A 20,002-nucleotide genomic window follows, 5' to 3' on the forward strand; every position below is an offset into this window, starting at 1 on the left:
TTGATATGCAGGGCTGAAGTTGGTAATTAGAATGCCTACTACGATGGCTCGGGGGATATTGCATTGTGCTGCTGAGCATGAGGTCGTAGGTTCGATACCTGGCCGCATTCTGATGGACTCTGAATGAAAAAAAGAGAACACTTGTTTACGGCACTTTGGATGCATGTTAAAGGAACCCAAATATGGTCAAAATTAATCTAGAGTCCTCCACTGTGGTGTCGCTCACAAACCAGTGTGCAATTTCGGGACTTGGGACTTCGTAATTTACTCAGAATACCACTAATATGGGTGCCCCATATGCAGCTAAGCTGGTAGGCGAGATACTGTAGTGTACTTGCACACAGCTTGTCCAGTTATGCAAGAGCATGTTCCTGATCCCTGGTGCAATGAGTTGCAATTGCAGTAGGTTCTGAAGGGAAACAGAAACAGCAGTTCGCTCTAATAGGGTAGTAAAGGAAAGCACTAAGTTAGTTTGCACATGATTAGTTTAGAGTGACAAGTCAATGTTTCAATTTTGTAAATAATTCTTACATAAATAATTTTTTCATAAATTTAATAGGTTTTGAAAAAATGAAGGCCAAACATTGGTTTTAAATATTTCGTGCCGAAGTGTTGGTGCCAGTACATTAATGGAACATCATGGATTTTTTTTTTTTAGAGTACACTGTAGTTCATCTTTAGTGAAAGTAATTAACCAAGTCAGAGTGGATGTCGAAATCCAAGTGCTGGTGCAGCAATCAGGGTAGAGGTGCCATTCGTATTTTGCTTTTGCATCTTTTGCATGTTTTCTGGTTTGCCAAGCCACCTCATGGGAAAAGTAGATTTCTAATGCAATTAGCATTCTTTGGATACCTCAAGCATTTTTTGCTCTCCCGGTATGTTTGACCTCGTTCACAGTACTGACTGATGCACGGCAAAACTTTACACGGCACAACTGATAAACGTGAGAATGCATGCTCTTCTAAATAAGAGCTTTATGGCTGGAGTAGATGCCTATGCAAGTGCGTCGTAGTTCATTCGAAGTTGAAGATAATGAATCCCAAATCCACAAAGCCTGTGGCACAAAACTGGCTGCTGTTGGGAGGCCGCGTTTAGTGAAGCTTTGTTAGTGGGTTCCAAATGTGCAGATACTGTGCTGTGGCACTAACAGGACTGCACTGGATATATGGCTGGGAGGCCGCTTTTAGTGAAGATTCCTTTGTGGTGCCTGAAGGGGTAGGTGCTATGGCTTGTGGGTGTATTACCTCTGCTTTCTCAGCATACTTTTCCAACTACAGGTGGTAAATAAATGTCCACCAACACAATGTGTCCCTAGATAGCTTTCATGCTAATCACATTAACATTCACAGTCATTGTGAAAGGTGTTCTGCCATAATTTATGGTATTCTATTTAGGTAATTTACTAATACAGCTCAACTTATTTTTCTGTTTAGTGTCCCTTTTGATGCAGTGTTCATTTATTGCAGTGTTCATAGACAAGCACCAAGGCAGGGGAGAATTCTCTCCAAGACACGCTGTGTTGTTTCATTGTTGTGATCACCAATTGGCACCTTAGAAGTTCCAATGATGGACGCCTTCTGTTGTAGGTATTGGATGCAATTTGCTGTAAACTTGTGTGGCTTTTCAGGTGAAGGCAAAGCATGTGGCACTTGAGGAGCAGCACTTGCAGCTGAAGACATGGGTATCGCAAGTTGAGCGTGCACTCCAAGCTGGTGACCCGGGCCTGGTGCCAGAGTCCCTACTTCGAGAGGACCAGCTCTCGACTGGGTTGGAACCGGAGTATCAACAGCTCTCCAACACGGTCAGCCACCACTCTCTCGATGCAGTCAAGCAGATAGTTTGAAACAAATCAAGAAACGCATATCTGTGCCAAAGGCCCTTAGGGACCCTGAAACACTTCTTATTGAGAAGGAGAAATGCATTTGAAGTAAAAATGGGCTATTTCAGAAGTACCTTACTGCTAAAAGTACTTCAATGCATTGAGCACAAGCGGAGTTATTGGCACTCAAACACGACCTTCATGGTGCTTCCACTCCTTCAATGATTTGCACTGCGGAGGATACGGCGGTGGCGCACAGTTCAGATTTGCTTTTAGATGTTTACATAGATGCCACTACTTCCGATTTGGGTGCCTGCGATGTGCCAAACTTGAGCCAAACGCGCTTGCCCTCAGCAAGCTGCAGTGCCCTTAGTCGGTGGATTCGTCACGGCACCCTGCGGTGGCCGCAGCAGACCGCAGCTGCATGGAACTGTAATGCTTATGTGCAGCGCTTGCCTTGTGCACAACAAGGTTTGAGTGTGTGCTCACGCTCATAAGCTACAGTCTGACCATGCTACGTGGTTCAGCTTTGTCTTTTACCAGCTTGACTGATGGATTGTAGCCACATCCAACTTGTGCATTTCTGAAGCACTCTAAATTAGTCTGCCTGGTATCTACCGTAACCAGGAGCAGCCAGGAGTGAGCGCGTACTGGCAAAGGTGCGTGGTGTCTGACCTCGGGTTTCACATGGTTTGAGGCTAGTTGAGCATTCAAAACTAGTCGAAATTAGCCAGACCCACCAGCTACAACATCGATGAGCAGGGTGGCCATATTTCTTCCCTATGCGGGCTGCCGCGGCTGATTGTGAGCAGACGATAGTCGACTTCTTCCGGAAGTACGTAATTATCAAAATTTGAAAGCACATTTTTGCTTACTTCAGCGTGTTTTTTGGACTTCATCAATAAATTTGCAGTAACAGTAGGGAGAAGCACTCTGATCCAAATCGAGTCGGGTATGGGAATATGCTTTATTACAAATAGTGTCCAGAAGAGAATGAGGAGCAGACTTCTGTTGAAAAGAGAGCGTTTGAGAGAAAGGTGACTTCGCGCTTTGCTTGCAAGCTCCACGCACTGCATACGACAACAAAACTTGAATGAGATGTTCACAGCAGCATATGCTATTCATGAACTGTGTTTTCTCACCAAGCCTGAGGGGTGGTTCAGGACCCCTTTAATAACGCCACATCGCAGCTATGCATGCATCCACATAATGCTCCGTGCAAAGGTTTGCGCAGCGATGCACTCATCTATCTGCTTTGCAGTTTATAATGAAGCAATGCCATCTATGTATTGCTTCCAAGACTATCCCATTGCTTTTGTGGGCTCTTTAAAGAGTGACTTCAAGGCTCTATACAGAGCTACCATGCTCAACTTAAACATCCCTCTAGCATTCGTTCATTTTTTTTGTAGTGAGTAATTGAATTGTTTGGTAATAGTGTCTTGCAACTGCTACGCTAAACCTCCTTTTTTCCAAAGATGACTGTGTAGTAGAGTGCTTTTTAAGACAAACTTTGTTAAAACAAATTCTCCTATAAGCTGAATAGGCTGGTGACTCTTGTTTACTGTCTGATACTTTCTGTGTGTTTATGTTAGGCCAAAATTTTGGCAAGACATACTCTTAGGCCCCTACATATTTGATTTAAAGAAGGTCTACTGCACTTTGGCTTTATAAAGTTCGTGTCTGTTTAATAATTTAATTATAACAGCCGTAGTTATGTGTAAAGTTGTATGATGGATGGACACACCAGTGTTTTAGTGACTGTACAGCAAGGAATGAGAGGCGTGCTTGTCCGTTTGCTTTTCCTGCAAGTATCACTTAAATGCTCTCAGCAGGTTTGCATTCGCTCTTTTTCTTTTAATTTTTGCATTTGCTTGCTCATGGGAGGCAAACAAGTGCCTTCCATGCTTGCTTATTACTTTGTTTTCCCTTTTGTTGTGACTGCATCGCTTCTTGCCCTCCTGAGTTCTCAGCTTTTTTTGCTTGGTTTTTCATTTGCTCCCACAGGAAGGCAGCAGCCCTACTAGCTTTGTCAGTGCAGCTGATGAAGAGAGCAAGGTAACATTGTGTTGATCACAGTGATCGCAGCATTCTTAGGAGAGATCCTCCTAAGAATGCTTAGGGGGGGTTCCTTTGTGCAAATTGGCACATCTTGAGTCAGTGAGTGCAATAGGCAGCATAACACCTATAGTCGCATCAAATGCATGCTTTCAGGTGTCATTCAAAGTCACGGAGGATAGGGGAAAAAAACAAGGAAAGAGCATGATGTCAGGCAATCAGCCTGATGTTGTTCTGTCCCTGCTTTCATTTGGGGAATCATGGGAAATAAACACATCTTCCATTGAATCGGGGAACAATGTTCTACAACGCTTTGTTCATGGTAGGTTTGAGTGTCGCTTGCTGCTGCAGTTGCCGCTACTTGCTTTCTGGCCGATGCATTTAATGTCTTTAGTTCTCTGCTTTGATACTTAGGACCATTGTTGCTGCTGCAAATGGCAACACAATGTCTGGAGTGTCCAAGTTTAACCTCCAAGCGGCGCGGCGCTGCACACAAGCAGACAATGAACCCAGTGTAACTGTTTGGGGTGACTAGAAACAGCCGCTTGCCATCATGTGCTTGAGCGATTTTCCCATGATTCCTCCTTTATATTTTTTCACTATGGTTTGAGATTATCACGTGATGCTCCATCATAGTTGTTTTCTTTCCCGTGTGGGGAAAGCTATCACCATCATACTCTGAGGTACTGCAGATGATTGGGCCTCAACGGGCTCGGTAACATTGAGACTTGACATGCTGGGGGGTGTTGTATTTACATAATTCTAATGCGTTTCCGAACTTGCCGCGCAACCAACCTTGTGGTTTGAAAGTTGGAAAATAAAAGTGCACCTGAATGTAAGGTACACCTGAAGGTAACATGCACCCAATTTATAAAAGATAAATCTAGCGTGTCTCAAGTTCGCAATCATAAAAAACAAGTGGTGCAGAATTTATCTTTTTAGAAGGGGAACATTTTTAATGAGCTTTCATAATGAAAGCAGCGAGGTGCCGCCATTTGCTCCTCATTGGCCACAGATACCAAGCACACAAGGCCGTATTTATCACTTTTAGAGATGCAGTTTCAGAGATTTTATATGCAGCAGACTTGTTAAAATATGCAGCCGAGGGTGTTCCTGGAACTCTGTGTAGATAGCAAGGTTGGTGCAGCACCAGAAAAGCCGCTGGTTGTACATGCCATGCATTCGGCGCCGAGTCGCGCGAAATCTCTTGAAAGTGGTAGTATCTCCAAAAGCGATCGTACTCGAGCACAAAAATGAACCCGCAGCAACATACAAGAAAACTTGCGTTGCTATCGTCTTGTCATGGTGATGGAGCTGTGAACAGTAGGCTGCTGGCAATGCCACAAACACAGTTTTGGTTACGTGCCCAGTTGTAATGTCCTGGAAATTTTCAGACCCATGTTCCTTAAAAAAAAAAAGGTGCACATTAGGTTTGTGCAAATACGATATTTGTTGAGATCATTTGCCAAATATTACATACAGCTGCACACATCTTGGAAAATTCAAACTTAAATGTACATTTGCTCCCAAGTGTTGCTGAACACCTGCTTTCTTGTAGAAAGAGATAAAAAAACTGCCAGCATGTTACACTGCCTCTCATGAGAAACTCAGCAGAAGTTGAAGAATTATTTATTTATTTATTTATTTACAATACGGCCAGTCTCATATCGAGACCATAGCAAGTGGGCATACCATTACACATACAATGCATGTTTCATATACCGAACGGTAAAACATCCAAACATGTAAATGGAACTACATCAAATAGATTTAGTACACAATTTTACAATGATAATACTATGTGTAAAAAGAGCAAGTCACATAAATAGTATACTTCAGGTTACATGTACATTAAGATTATTACAATGTTGCAAAAACAATGAAAGAAACAAAGGAGGTAAATGTTTAGCTATAGTTCAGAAAAATGGGAGTTCTCACGATTATATGTGCATAAGAACTATTTTTTTCCTAACTACTTATTTCATCTTCCAATAACTTAACAAAATCAGACTGCGATACTGTGTTATAGATGCATCTAGGTTATTCCACTTGCGAACACGAGGAGGGGAGGGGGGAGGAAAACTGTAAAGTATTGTTATTGCAAAGGAACTCGTTTAGTGTATACGGATGATTATGATTAAGTATGCAGGGTTTAGAAAAGGTAACGAAGCATCTATTTTTAGTCGGCTGCGTAGTATTTGATGCAGAAATTTTAGACGAGCTCGTTTTGCTCGAACAGCCAAAGTTGCAAGCCCTGACTCTGTTAGTAGAAGGGTAGGTGAATCACTGCACTGGTATTTTCAGTGGATAAACCTAATTGCCTTTGTGTGGATGCTTTCCAGATTAGATATTTTAGTTTTAGTGTACGGGAACCATACGACATTAGCTTACTACAAGGATAGGTGTCGCAAATATAATGTAATATGTATAATGTAACCGCAGGCACCTATCAAAAAAAAAGATTTTTCGTAATGCACAAGAAGTAGTGTTAACATGTGATGTCCAGTTGAGGTCGGATGTTATTGTTAAGCCAAGATGCTTGTGCTGTTGAACTCTAGTTACGAGGATGCTGTTAAGTGTGTACTGGTAACAGATACAATGCAGACACAGTGTGCAAATTTATTGTATGTGGGAATATCGATAGCAAAAACACAAAAGGTCACACAGGCTGTAAACTTGCCTCAAACATCCGTGCTCATTTCCATGACTGCACATATTCAAAGACTGCTAGCATGTTAACATTCCTTGGACATTGTCATAAACCCATAAGCAGAAATCAAAATTCTCCAGCCTATGTTCTGGGACATTTTAGCAAGAATAACTTATGCAGTCCTGTAGCGCCAGTGCATGCTTGTGATATGTCTGCATTGTTTTCTTTCAGGACGATCCCTTCAAAAGCAAAGACTCATTTAATGACATGAACGGCTTCCTTGGTGATCCATTTGGTGGGGAAGACCCCTTCAAATCGGGTAAGGGTACTAAATTAGTTATTTATCTAAACTAGCTTAAATCTACATTTAATATAGAAGGTTAAAGTTGGTTACATTGGGCATAATTTTGGGCAGCCACCAGCAGAAGCAATTAATATGTGTTACATTTTTTCTGCCACTGGCTGCTGAACATGTCATACAATCTCCTCGGTTTGACTGGAATCAGAATGGTTTTTTTTTTTGCTTTTTAGTAACTGTTTTGATCAAAAACCACATCAGTGTCTCTTTGGCAAATAAAGGTGTAGGAGGGGGCAGTAACTCATGGTTACGCATGACACCCCAAAATGCCTTGATCAGTGCACATGCATTGTCAGGCCTGATTAAGAATTGTTTGCAAGTCTAAATGAATCTCGACACTGGGAGGAATGCAAAAATACAGCTGTGTTGGCAAGAGGCATTGCTGAACCTTTTGATTGCTGGGTGAATGGCATAGCTACTTATTCTTTCCTTATACAGGGGGAAGGGGGTAAGGCATCTTCCCGCACTCTCTGGTCGCAGCAGGCTTTTTATACTGATATTTCCTTTCTTCCCACTGCACTGTTTCTAGTTATGCGACTTCATTTCACATTCCATCATTCTGTGCAGTTGATCCATTCAAAGGTGGTGTCCCAGAGGACCCATTTGCTGGCGATCCTTTCAAGAGCACATTTAGCTCAGACACAAAGGCACGTATCATGTCATTCTACAGTATATATAGATAGTATTAATGTACATAAGATGAATTTTCTGGATGCTGTTGCCGAGCCTGTTGAACACATCCTGTGTCTTTTACAATCTGTTCACCCCAAAATTTGTTAATTCAAAGTGGGTCAGTGGCAGTTGTATTTCATTATGATGTAGTATCACCGTATTTCACCAATGGCATGTCACTTTTCTTTAATGGTGAACTTTCTTTTTAGCTTGCAAATTTCTAGACCCTAAATATGTACGAGCAGCATTTATGTACTAAAAGAGGTGAAAAGTATTGTAACCCGCAAGTTTATTGCAGTTGTGTTTTCTAATGGCAACAACTTCAGTATTGTCTCCATGCCGCTAAGATTCTGCCAATTCGTGTGATACTTTTTGTGTTTCTCGTTTGCAAAAGCATAACTCTAAGACACATTGCCTTGTTTTAGTACTGCCTGTAACTTGTACATTCTTTCTCAGGAGGAAGACTACTTTGCTGCCAGCTTTCAAGATGCCCCTGAAATCCCTGCTGTTGGTAAGATGGAAATAAGAACGCAGCTCTTGAGCACGTTAGAGAATAATGAGTGGGAAAGATAGTATCTTTTGCTGGTGTTAGGAAGAGATAGACTAGTGAACTGAAAGGGTTCCTGCAACAGCTTTTCTTCAAACCTGAAAACAGACTGAAGTGAATGCAATGAATTTCGGTGAACATATTTCCAAATAAATTTTTGAAAGGATTTGTCATGGTGCATCTGTATGGGAACAGAACATTCCCTGTTACACCTCAAGACGTTTCAGCTGAGGCAGGGCTTGTAGCAATCACCTGTCTATTGTTCCGTTCTTATAGTGGCAAACGGCACCAGAGAACACGGTGGACAAGAACGAAGATGGGGATGACCAGAAGGAGTCTGTGATCGTCCCCATCTCCTTTTTGTGTCTGTTGTGTTCTCTACCACCGTTTGCCACTGTACCACCATTTGCCGCTATAATAAACCAGCTAGCCCAACAATACATTTTGACCAGTTTCGTTCTTACTTTTTCTTCTGTCCACAGTGCACTTATGCTAACCCTTCTAGGCTGGCATCTGACAAAGGTACCAAAGAGCAACGAAAAAGCAGTGACAGGCTGGGCAGGATGCAATAACATTACTTTTATCTTACTTGTTAATTATTATTTTTTTGTGTGTGTTTTAAATGAAGGTCCTAGACCCCCAAACCCCGAAAAAAGTTACTGGCAAGTCTCAGAGTGCCCTAAATAATGTAATATATATTTTCTAATGCCAATTTTGGTCTTTCTTTTCTAGGAAGTTACTGTGTCGGGACGTCATGACGTCATCACGTCATCACGTCATGACTTGGGAGCAGAACAATGTTTTGACAGTTGTTCCAGCTCGCTCGGTTGCCTCCTATGCTGCTACTCATTGGAGGACCGGTGTGGCAGCATAGCAGACAACCGAGTAAGCCGGAGCGAGTGTCGAAACGTCTCAATATCCTGCTCCCATGGGACCACCTTTTACGTCACGACGTCACAATACAGCAGCAACAAAACTGAACCTGTCTGTAAAAAAGCTAATAATTCAACTGATTAGGGTGCTGTGAGACTGATGAATATTTTTTCTAGGGTGTAGAGGTCCCAGTGCTTCCTTTAAAGTAAAAAATAATTAATCAAGAATATTATGTTATTAAATATTTTAACTGCCACATCCCCATTTGCAAGAAGATTGGAGGGTTGTGCTTGCACGATTGAGCTTTCACTCGGTAGTAGCTCATGGTCATGAACATTTGCCGCACTGTCTATGACATCACGAACTGCAGCGAAGCAGAGGGGGAGTTGAAAGCTCAGGGAGCGAGCAAGCAATCTTTTATGCGAGATTGCAGTCTCCCAGCTACATGCAGTGGAATAATATTTGGCTCGTGTGTTAACAGCAACACCAACTGCCGATTGTGAACATTTACATTACCGTGTTCACAAGGGGATGCAGTGCCTCTTTAACTTGACCTGCCACGGTGGCTTAGCGGCTATGGCATTGCGCTGCTAAGCACAAGGTCGCGAGATGAAATCTTGATCGTCGCAACTGTATTTCGATGGGGGCGAAATGCAAAAAAGTCCGTGACTAATGCATTGGGGGCATGTTAAAGCTCTCCTGGAGGTATAAATCCGGAGTCTCCCACTACGGCCTGCCTCATAATCAAATTGCAGTTTTGGCACATAACACCCCAGAACTCAATTCCCCTTTAATTTGTAATATGCCCTGCTGTGCAGTGTTGTGGGCTGTACTAAGGCCAGTAAATTGTCTATTGAAATAGTTTGATAACTGAAAAATCAAGTTTAACAAATGTGTAGGCTTCCTATTTATTATGATCTATGTGTCAAGTGCACTTTGTTTGCATGTGAGAGATGAATAACCATTTCTATATTTTTTTAAATATTACAGCCGACACAAAAGACCCCTTCGACCCGTTCGGGACAGGGAAAGGAGCTTTCGGTGCCACAAATCCTGGGCCTAGTGAAGTGAGTCAAAGATGTCATCCCCCTCCACCACACACAGACATATACACACACACACTTTTAGTGCTCTGTTGGAAATAACTTTAGACATACAGTTATTAACGGAGCTCTGGGATTCTGCAGGAGCATGGAAAATATGGCTGGAACTGCATAGAAGGTGTAGGGAACGAATGGGTCATAGTAAAATTAATAATCATCATGTATAGTGTTTCCTCAGTTTTGCTGTCCACAACACAAATAAGGGTTTCTGGTCTAATTACACGATTCTTGTGTGTGCCCAAATTGCATGCATGTGTGTGTGTGTGTGTTTCTGTGTGGAAAGCAAGCTGTGGCTTGTAATGGTACATTCGGCTGGTCCATACCGCGCTCTGATTTCGATGCCACTGACACGGAGTGCACTATTGAGCCAGAGAAAGTGTGACCAAGCTGAATGTGCAGCCACTGTAGAGCACTCCGAGGCCGGAAGAGAAAACAGGTGAGTGCTTTTGTTCTAAACAAGCAAGGTGTGGAGGCACCAGTGCTCTGCCGGTACAGATGCGATGCCAACGGAAGCTGCAGGGGCAACATGACCGGAACTCCGCCAGATCATGGTTGCACTGCCAGGTTGAAGGCGAGAGCGCCTCCAAGCACTCTGAAAGAACCAGCTGAATGGGTTGCGAACGAGCGATTTCGATCAGCTGAATGCAATGCGCATTGTCAGAGCTCTCTGGAGTACTCAAATATTACCAGCAGAGTGTACAATAAGCAACTTTGCTGCCGTGCTTGGGCAACATGTTCAGCATCGTCAAGGTTGCCTCAAGGCAGCACTTCCCGCTGACTAGCGCACTGTTCCAGGTTGCAGCTGCTGCTGATCCTTTCGGAACGGACCCATTTGCGCCCATGCAACATGCTGCACGTGCCGAGAGTCCAACGCCTGCATTGCCCCCGAAAAAGGGCAAACAGCCACCACCACGACCGGCACCTCCTAAGCACCTCGGGAGTTCACGGGGAGGGTCGTCGTCTGCAAGTGGCCCCACACGTGCGGCCCCTGCCCCGCCCTTGCCAGATGAGGACCCCTTTGCCAGCACAGCCGGGGGATCTGCCACCGAGTCTTTTGCGAACTTTGCAGACTTCGGGAACTGCTGAGAGATGGCGGTGGGGAGCAGATGATGCCACGTGTTTCTTTGTCTTTGTTATGCCATTCTTTCTCTCCCACAACCATCTGTCCCCTGCACTGTTGCGATATTTATGTGTTGCCATTTCATCTTTCAACATGGGCTGTAGCTGGGACGATGAGGATGGAAGGCTTAGTAGTTTTCAGGAGATCATGTATTGCCCACAGCACTGTGTTCAGATGAGACTGATTTGCATCTAAACTTCTGTGCACACCTTCACAAAGTTTCTGCATGTGTGCTATGAAAGCGTTAGATGAATGTTGGCCCGTGCATGCATTCTTTGTTGACTGCAACTTGAATGGTACATCAGTAGCTGCTCTTACTTGACGGCCCCAGCTGTGGCAGATATTTCTTGTTGATGGTTTGGCAGGTGATTAAAATTAAACGCTAATTCAAAGAATGTTTACTTAAAAGCAAGTCTGAAGATGTCCGAGGCATGGTATCACTAACACCTAATCGATTGTTGCCCACCTCAGCTGAAATGCAAGTGCTTTTATTTTATGCAAAACTGGGCCTTCTGCTTCCTATAAATTGCCACATCTGTGCATGGTACGGTTTGGACATAGTGGCCAGAATGGGCTGTTTTGACTCTGTTTTCCTTTGCCTTTATTACAAACACCAGGGGTTCAAAGATGTGATGCTATGACTGGAAAGCTTTAAGACTGTGTTTAGTGGACTGCTGTTACTTAAAGAACAAGTGCACATTGTAGTTTTAACATCGGTGACAATTTGTGCAGCTTATGAGATGCTGCTGCCTATATCACGTTAACTTGTGGTAATCTGTCACTAATGTGGCAGTGTCTTTTCCTTTTCGTGGGCCATTTTGCTCACAGTCACTGCCAGGCTTTTGTTTTCTGGCAGGAATACCAAAGGATGTATTATTGTTTTTTAGTATAAACTGAATTTTTATTATCTTCAAGACTCTGCACTGAGGTTGGGCTTGATGTTTAAGGCTAAAAAGACTACTAAAGCTGTATCTTAGATGGATTGTGAAATTTTGTGCCCCCGCTGTGAGCAGCTAGGCACATTCAACAAAATCATTGCACCTTCAACTGTCTGCCGCAAAGTGTGGATTAGTTCACCGAATTGCGCGTTTCGAATCTCCATGGCTTCTGTGGTGAAAAATTTGAACAAATGCTTTTTTCAGGGAATGTTTTTCCACAGGTGCCATGTTTAATTAAAAAACCTGCAGAAGAGTTTTCTTGCATGCAGAATGGACATTGTTCAGGTGGCTGAGCAATACAGTGTAGTTGATGCCCGGTTCCATGTTCTTGTGTGCCATACCTACCATTCTTTTGTGTGTCTTTGTATACTTCTGTGGTGCATCTGTGCTTGTGTGATTGTATTGTGGAGGAACCTTAGAGTAGTACAGAGGTTGCGTGATCATATTAACCGATCTTCTGAGACTGTTATAATAGAGCACTTTCTTTTTGTACAGTTTGTTGATAACAGTATTGTTGCTAGCAAATTGGTTCCAACTTCTCACTCTTTACAGAGTGTTTTGTTATGCTCGTGAAATGGATCACTAGTGCTCGAACTAGCTTCCGAATTGTAGTGATTCTTGTTTGTCAGTAGTGGACACAACTGTTAATGGTTAACATTGATTTTTTATGAGCAGATCTGTTACTTGCCTGCCTTGACATTCCAACATTCGTGCTTGTAGTGACAGTGCAACAATGTGCATGTTAGCCCAAGGCAGCCTGGCCCTGCCCAGGACTTTCTTCTCTAGCTTGCATTGTTTGTATAAGGCTGCTGCTTGATGTACTCGCCAGTAGGAGCTTTATCGCAGTCATGTCAGTTAACCTCAGAGCAACATTGATTGTCCCAGGATACTGGGGGCGCAAAGGACATCGCGCTTCACAGCCCTTATGTGAAGGGTCAGCCATGTATATTATTCATTCCTTTCTTGGGTGTGGTACTGCATTGTTTGAGAGTTTAACTAGTCTGTACAATTTCAGCAAGTCTTAATTGAAGTGCATAACAGTCAGTCAGGTGTATATAAAAGCACGTGTTTGGAGCTCACTTTATTATTATTTTAATTTTGTCATTACTTCGTGAGTGTTAATTTGAGAATGCGCTCCAGTATGTCTCATGCTCTTGTGTACATAACTACTGCACAACTTTCAGCTTACTGCTGTTACACATCAAGACGTCTTCCCAGGTAACAAGTGCGGATCATGTTTTTTGCCTAGTCTACTTAGCTTAGCTTGTTTTTCTGGGAATGTAAACACCACGGGCCTTTGATTAATGCTTAATACAGCTGGCCAAGAGCTGTCGCATCTGCAAGTGGTACATGTCAAGAACACAAGCGGACCTGCATTGCTCTGCACTGTGGTGAAGTGCATCTTGCATTTCCATGTGTTGCAAGTGACATTGCACAGCCACATATGTGATCGAGTGCACTGGTGGTTACTGCCTTCACAATACATACTTGCAAAACTGCCTGTGAACAGTAGTACGTAGTAATAAACATGCATGTGTTTGTGCACCTTGTAGAAGTGAGTGGATCCAGCGTCTTGAAGGCAAGTCGTGGTATAGGTCTGTGAGCACGTACATGTTTGAACTACAGAATAATAAGAAAAGGTAGTAAGAGCACTTCAGTCACTTTGGAGCCGAGTTGTGAGCATGTTTCCTCAAGCATCTAGCACTTGTCTTGAATGTCAAAGCCTTAACTCTTTCTAGAGCGAGATAGCTGCCTACAATGGCACGTTTCTGAAGAGCAAGTACGTTCTTAGTATATGTGGAGATTGGCCTGGTGCTATGTTATATCTCTTCTTGTTCCCAGTGCCATTCAAGAAGTGGGACAGTTGCGTTCTGTGTTGAAGTTGATTATTTTAACATTCCCTTGCATTTTATGTAGATATGTATGCCTTTTAAATAAAAGCCATATGCATGTTTATGCTAAGCGTGACCTAAAAACAGGCTATTGCATTATGCTAATGCTTTTCCTGAACGTTGGAGCAATGCTTTTGTAAATATTGCAAACATAATGTTCTAAACATTGCACACATCCACAGGGTGCCCCAGCTGTTAGCCAATCTCTTAAAAATAAGATTTACGAGAATGCAACCACTGGTGTTCTGTCAACAGTGACGTACCGCACCAGGAGGATATTTTCATTATTATACTATCGATAATTAGATTAACTTTTTAAATACTGATTGAGGGTGAAAATTTTTATAGAGAAGTAATGTTTTAAAACACCCAATTCAGTTGTTTTCAGTCTGCTATGCCTCGCGTTATAAAGAAAATGTGCAATGCGTGATAACTGCATGATTATGCATCCACATGCTTCGACACCAACGGTCCTAGGCATTACTTCTAAGAAATGACCATGTATAGCGCATCTTTCTAGACGACGCTATCGAGCTCGCAGGACTGCCCGGCATATCAGGGCCTTTTGCATAGTGTTTGCTGTAATGAATATGCACACAAGGCAGTGCCACATACTCATTCTTCTAGGCCTGGCACAAAAGGCATATTTAATTAGTTGTAAGTCATCATCACCATCAGCCTATTTTATGTCCTCTGCAGGAGAAAGGCCTCTCCCTGCGATCTCCTGTACTGCCCTGTTCCCTGTCCCTTTCCTGCCCCAACTGATTCCTACTAGTGCCTGCGAATTTATTAATCACCCCACCCAGTCTTCTGCACTTCCCTTTTTATGGCACTAGCACTGGAAGCTTACCATTATCATTAAAAAGAAAGGTGTACAATCTGTGCATTCTGCCGATGCTAACATATGGGGCTCTATGTTTGCCGAATGCGCTTCAACCCATTTTTATTCTTCTGTAAATTTCCTTCTCATGATCAGGGTTCCCTGTGATTAATTGACCTAGGTAAACGTACTCCTTCACAGACTCTAGAGGCTGACTGGCGATCCTGAACTCTTCTTCCCTCTCCCAGATATTCATCATTATCTTTGTCTTGTGCATATTAAACTTCAACCCCACTCTTATACTCTCTCTGTTAAGGTCTTCAATCATTTGTTGTAATTCGTGCCCAGTGTTGCTTAACAGGACAATGTCATCTGCAAATCGAAGGTTGCCGAGTTGGGTGCCCTACTTCCAAGGCCTCTCACTACACCTGAAGTAATAATGGCGAAAGAAGGAATGAAAACACTGATAAAATTAGGCAGTAAAGCCATCCCGGCTAAGTGTCTTTCCCTTCGCTAACGAATTGATGCATGCAGTTACCTCATTAATATCAATGTCCTCATTTGTATAGTCATAATCATCGGGCAGCAACGATACAATTTTTTGGCAGCATCTGTATCCAATGGCTTATGGTCTCGAAATATTTTTTGATAATATTCAAAAAACGGTCTAGTTATTAGAGTAGGCTCATTAACAATGACTCCACCATACTCTATATCTAGTATTTGTTTAGACAGCGCATGTCGGCGCTCATCACCAAGGGCCCTACTGCAAGGCTGTTCTTCCAGGAAACCCTGCTCTCGCACAAGCGCTAGTGCACCTCTGTATTTTTAAGCGTTCAAAGTTTGTAACTGTGCCTTAATCTTATGAATATCATCAATATATTGACCCGGATGTAGGCATTCAAGCTCATGCAATTGACTTGGAAGTCTATACAATGCTTTACAATTATTCTTTTTTTTCAAAGGCCAATATTGATGATTCTTCTATAGCTATCATTTTAGCTTCCTGTCTGAATAATTCTACCACAGCAAAGAGTGGCAAATCCTTGCAGCATGACACATGAGCTATAAGCTCAGTAACACGATTTAAGAAGCACTCGCACGAAAATAATTGGTTATTAAACTTCCACAGTTCCCAGCACATACGCCGACTTTGGTACCGACGGCTGCCAAACGATGCTGAGACTAGGCAATGGTCACTAAAGAATATAGGGTGCCCAGTGCAACCATAAATAAGAGGTAGCGCGCTAAGTGAAACGTAAATTCGATCAAGCCTTGCATGCGAGGTACCCTGGAAGTGCGTATATCGGCATCCCGCCTTTTCATTTTCCCCAATGTCCACAAGCTGATAATCACATATCGGGCGTTGCAACGCATCACTACTTGGATCATGTCTTGGCTTCAGTGACATACGATCTTGTACGTTAACATACACAATTAGTCTCCAAAGAGGACCAATGCACGATCAGCACAGAAATTATGTTCTAGAGATAAGAAGAACACACGCAAATCTAAAGCTCCTACCACTGATTTCAATATCGCAACTGATCAGACACCCTTCCCTATCCGTAAACAAATTTAGCAAATCGCATGGCAAATGTTTTCTAACAAATAACATACAACCTGCGGAAACGCCTGCTGCATGGCTGACACAAACATTATAGTCAGATAGAAATGGAGATGGAGCTACTTCTGTGTTTTCGTCGGATTCAATGTTTGTTTCTTGGATAGCAGCAATATCCAATTTTCTATAGCGTAACAAAAGAAGCTGTACTTGCCATCGCTTACTTCGTAAGCCACGGACATTTAAAGTACCAAAATGGAAGGAAAGAGCGCCCGCCATGATCACCTATGTAGGTGCAGCGTTTCAATGCTGCTCCAGAGGTGCAGCACTCCCTTCTTGATGAGGTGATACACTATGGACTTTCTGGTGCACGTTGACACAAGGGACATCTGCAGGACTAGGTGTTCCCCGGAGCAGTTTTGTCAACTTTGACACTCTGGGAATGCGAGCCTCTTTTCCCGAGGGCGATGGATCGTCAGATCACGCTGGACGCTTTTAGCGGCCTCGCACATCGATCCAGATTCTGCTGACGGTGGGCAATTTTGAACTGGTGGCGATTCTGCCCATTGTCAGCCGATAATGGCTTAATCTGTTCTTGAAGATGAGCCTTGGGGAGTGTTTCACCAGTTGCATCCACAACTTCGCTCACGTCCGTTAGATGATCGGCGATGGTATCATCCTCTGCTGGTCTATTTCCACGAAGCTTGTCAGCGTAGGTTCCGATGTATACATCTGCAGGGTGACCGTAGTGGAGACAGTTACTGCAGTGCGATGTTCTACATTGTCATCGGATATGCCCAACTCTGTTGCACCGGAGGCAAAGTGGTGGTCGACCAGGAATAAAGATAAGGCACTGGTGGCCGTATATGCTCAATAGATGTGGCAGATTACTGGCAGAAACTCCATCTTGCACTGTGAACACTACGTCTCGATAAGTCATTTGCCAACCCTCCATGCCGTTGCACCGCCACATTTCTCTCGTGATGGACTGCACTGCGCCATGTGGCTCTAGGGCTTCAACAATTCATCTGTTTGAGGTGTGGGGGAAGCCAAGGAAGCTTCATCTTGATGTTTTTGCATTCCCTGGTCTATGACAAGGCACTTGAGGCCTTTCACTAACAACTTGTGTTGACAAGTTTCTGTTTTGCGATGCTGTTAACACATGTGACTAACCACAGATGGCTTATCTGGTATTGTCCAGCGCCGAGGATATCAGTTGCATGTAGCACTGAAAGGAGTGCATTGCGAAAGTCCGGGGCCCGATACGGCCACCCTGCCAGGTCAGCACGCAGGAAAACTGAACTGAGAACAGTGTTGCCAGTCGATAGACTGTAGGAATCGGTAGTTGATGGCGGTTGTGATCCTCGGCAGAGGGCCGATGCACTGTTTCCACCTGAGCTAATCGCAAACGTGGCCGTTCGAACAAGCCTACTTCTGTTTATATGAAAACTGGAAAATGAAGCCTCTGAGAGGACTATACATGTGTCGACAAAAAAGGGTGTCGAGTTGTTGCTACATCCATTACGAGTAATGTAATAAAGCACATAGCTAGTCTCTTCGTTAAGCCAAAGCATGCAAAACGGAAGTGTGTAACATCAGCACATGTCTGTCTTATACATGCACATTTGTGGTTTAGTGGGGAATAACCTTATGGAAGCAGTTAGTACAACTATAGCCCACTGCTAGTAAGAAAACAAGAGAAACCTTTATTTATTAGCCATTTAGTTCAGCGTAGCTGCACCAACTGCTTCAGTTCCCATCAAGTAAAATGCAGAAGAGCTACTTCCACTTTACATGTAGTGTCTGGAGATGTTGGGTTTCGAGATACTAAAGCTGAGCTGTAGGCTGAGTGACATTAGTGGAGGGCAGAAATTGTGGCCACTCTGGGTTTTTGTAAGTGCGCCCGAGTCATTAAGTACGTAAACGTACTTGCATTACATCGCCTGTCGAAATACAGCTGTTGCAGGCGGGACTCAATTCCACGACCTCGTGCTCTGCTGCAGAATCGCGGAGCCGCAGCGATGGATGGCGTACGGAACGTTTGGTGAGAGACAGTACGACGTTTTCGGCAGACGTCAGTTTAAAGTAACACCTAACACTTCTTCCATGCGTGTAATGTTCTTGGGCATGTGGTCTCTAACGATGAATCCTTCGTCACGCGTAGACACAATCTCGTCGACGAAGCCGAACCAGTAGATGACTAGGCCGCGCCCAAAGCGGTTCCAGTAGCTTTGGTACTGGTCGCGCACATAGATTCTGTGACCGTCGGGGTCGCCAAACTGCGCCTTGCTTTCCACCCACGTGACGACCATGCCGTCGACTACGATGGGCAACTCGAGCTTGACGTCCGGGGTCTTGTCGTAGCCGCGTTCTCGAAGCACGTTCTCGTCCACGAAAGCCAGCCCCAAGTCGGCAAGCTCCGTCTTGAGATGAACTTCGTACTCCAAGCCGATGGCATTTTTCATGCCGTCAGCTAAGGGTCCGTAAATCTTGTCGTTAATTACGCATATAAACACTTCTGTCGCCAAGGCTCCATCTTTGATGGTGGCACTGTCTTTTAGCATTTGGCTGATATCTTGCCTCGAAGGAGGTTCCGCCGTCTTCTCGTAGTGTTTCTCGATGATGACGCGCGCCATGAGGGCCGGAGTGACGCTCTGCTGGTCAGCGTAGCGGAGGAGGAAGCCCGGCTTCTCGGATGCTGCAATGCACGTGCTGTAATATCTGTAATGTTCACTTGCAACTTCGGGTGACACGAGCGTGTGGTATGTTCGCTTGATCTTTCGCTGCACTTCGGCTGAAATGATGCTGCGAAGAGTGACCAAGCCAACGTCGGGAAAACATGATCGCAGCTCGCCCAGGCAATCGCGACGATCGAGCGAGTGCAGCTTTTCTATTATCGCTTCGTAAGTGGCAAGCTTCATTGTAACACTGTACTTTAAGCACTACCCTAATTTACTATTCGCACATTAAGCAGCCATCAAGAACAAGTTTTGAACGAAGCGCGCTCTCAAGCGATCTGCAAATAAACCCAAGCACATAACGAATGAACGACCGAAGCACGTCATCGCATACGATACGAGACTGCCGCTCTGCTGGTTTCCCTCTGCTTTCTTTAATGCCTGTACAATAAGGCCAATACCAGAAAGCAGTTAGAGGGCGCAACATTCTTTAAAAAATGAATGTTGTGTGTGGGACAATTTAGGGCAGCCGTAAGTTATGACTTTCGTCGCAAGTCATAAGGTTTAAAAAAAAATGGTGTCCATGCTGTAATGAGAACAATAGGTAAACAGCATTTGGGACGGGGCGCCGTCGCAGAGGTTCAGAGAGTGACTGGTTGTTCCGCATTTCTGGACTGGACATAGAGTTTCTAAATAAATACCCTAGAGGAAAATGTGGCGCTAGTGTCTACGGGGTTCTCATGAGCGTTGCCTCAACCACTGCCTCAACCAACGCTATGCTCAGCAATGTGAAACATAGTTTCAGCGCACAATTGAACAAGGACGACCCATCCTTAAGCCATCCTCAACTGACGTGGGAATGATGGGAAGTACAGGCTTCGGATTGACTTCAATCTTTAGACTAGTGGCGTTT

General features: G+C 43.8%; 2 protein-coding genes across 3 annotated transcripts in view; one reads left to right on the top strand and one right to left on the bottom strand.

The window, feature by feature from the left end:
- LOC135903648 (epidermal growth factor receptor substrate 15-like 1) overlaps positions 1-14,111 on the top strand; it is a 34,820-nt gene extending 20,709 nt beyond the window's left edge. For both annotated transcript variants that reach the window (XM_065433969.2, XM_065433968.2), the window contains 7 exons: positions 1,628-1,801; positions 3,824-3,874; positions 6,756-6,843; positions 7,450-7,529; positions 8,011-8,065; positions 9,965-10,041; positions 10,873-14,111. In XM_065433969.2, the coding sequence (XP_065290041.1) occupies positions 1,628-1,801; positions 3,824-3,874; positions 6,756-6,843; positions 7,450-7,529; positions 8,011-8,065; positions 9,965-10,041; positions 10,873-11,163 (816 nt within the window). In that variant the 3' untranslated portion in view covers positions 11,164-14,111. The remainder of the gene's footprint in view (positions 1-1,627; positions 1,802-3,823; positions 3,875-6,755; positions 6,844-7,449; positions 7,530-8,010; positions 8,066-9,964; positions 10,042-10,872) is intronic.
- A 3,983-nt stretch (positions 14,112-18,094) lies between these two features.
- On the bottom strand, positions 18,095-19,496 carry LOC135903649 (CDAN1-interacting nuclease 1). Its single transcript, XM_065433970.1, has one exon. It carries the CDS (start codon positions 19,330-19,332, stop codon positions 18,487-18,489), a length of 846 nt encoding a protein of 281 aa, XP_065290042.1. The 5' UTR covers positions 19,333-19,496; the 3' UTR covers positions 18,095-18,486.
- Between the last annotated feature and the right edge of the window lie 506 nt (positions 19,497-20,002).

The sequence above is a fragment of the Dermacentor albipictus genome, chromosome 9, assembly GCF_038994185.2.
Source record: "Dermacentor albipictus isolate Rhodes 1998 colony chromosome 9, USDA_Dalb.pri_finalv2, whole genome shotgun sequence".
Taxonomy (NCBI): Eukaryota; Metazoa; Arthropoda; class Arachnida; order Ixodida; family Ixodidae; genus Dermacentor; species Dermacentor albipictus.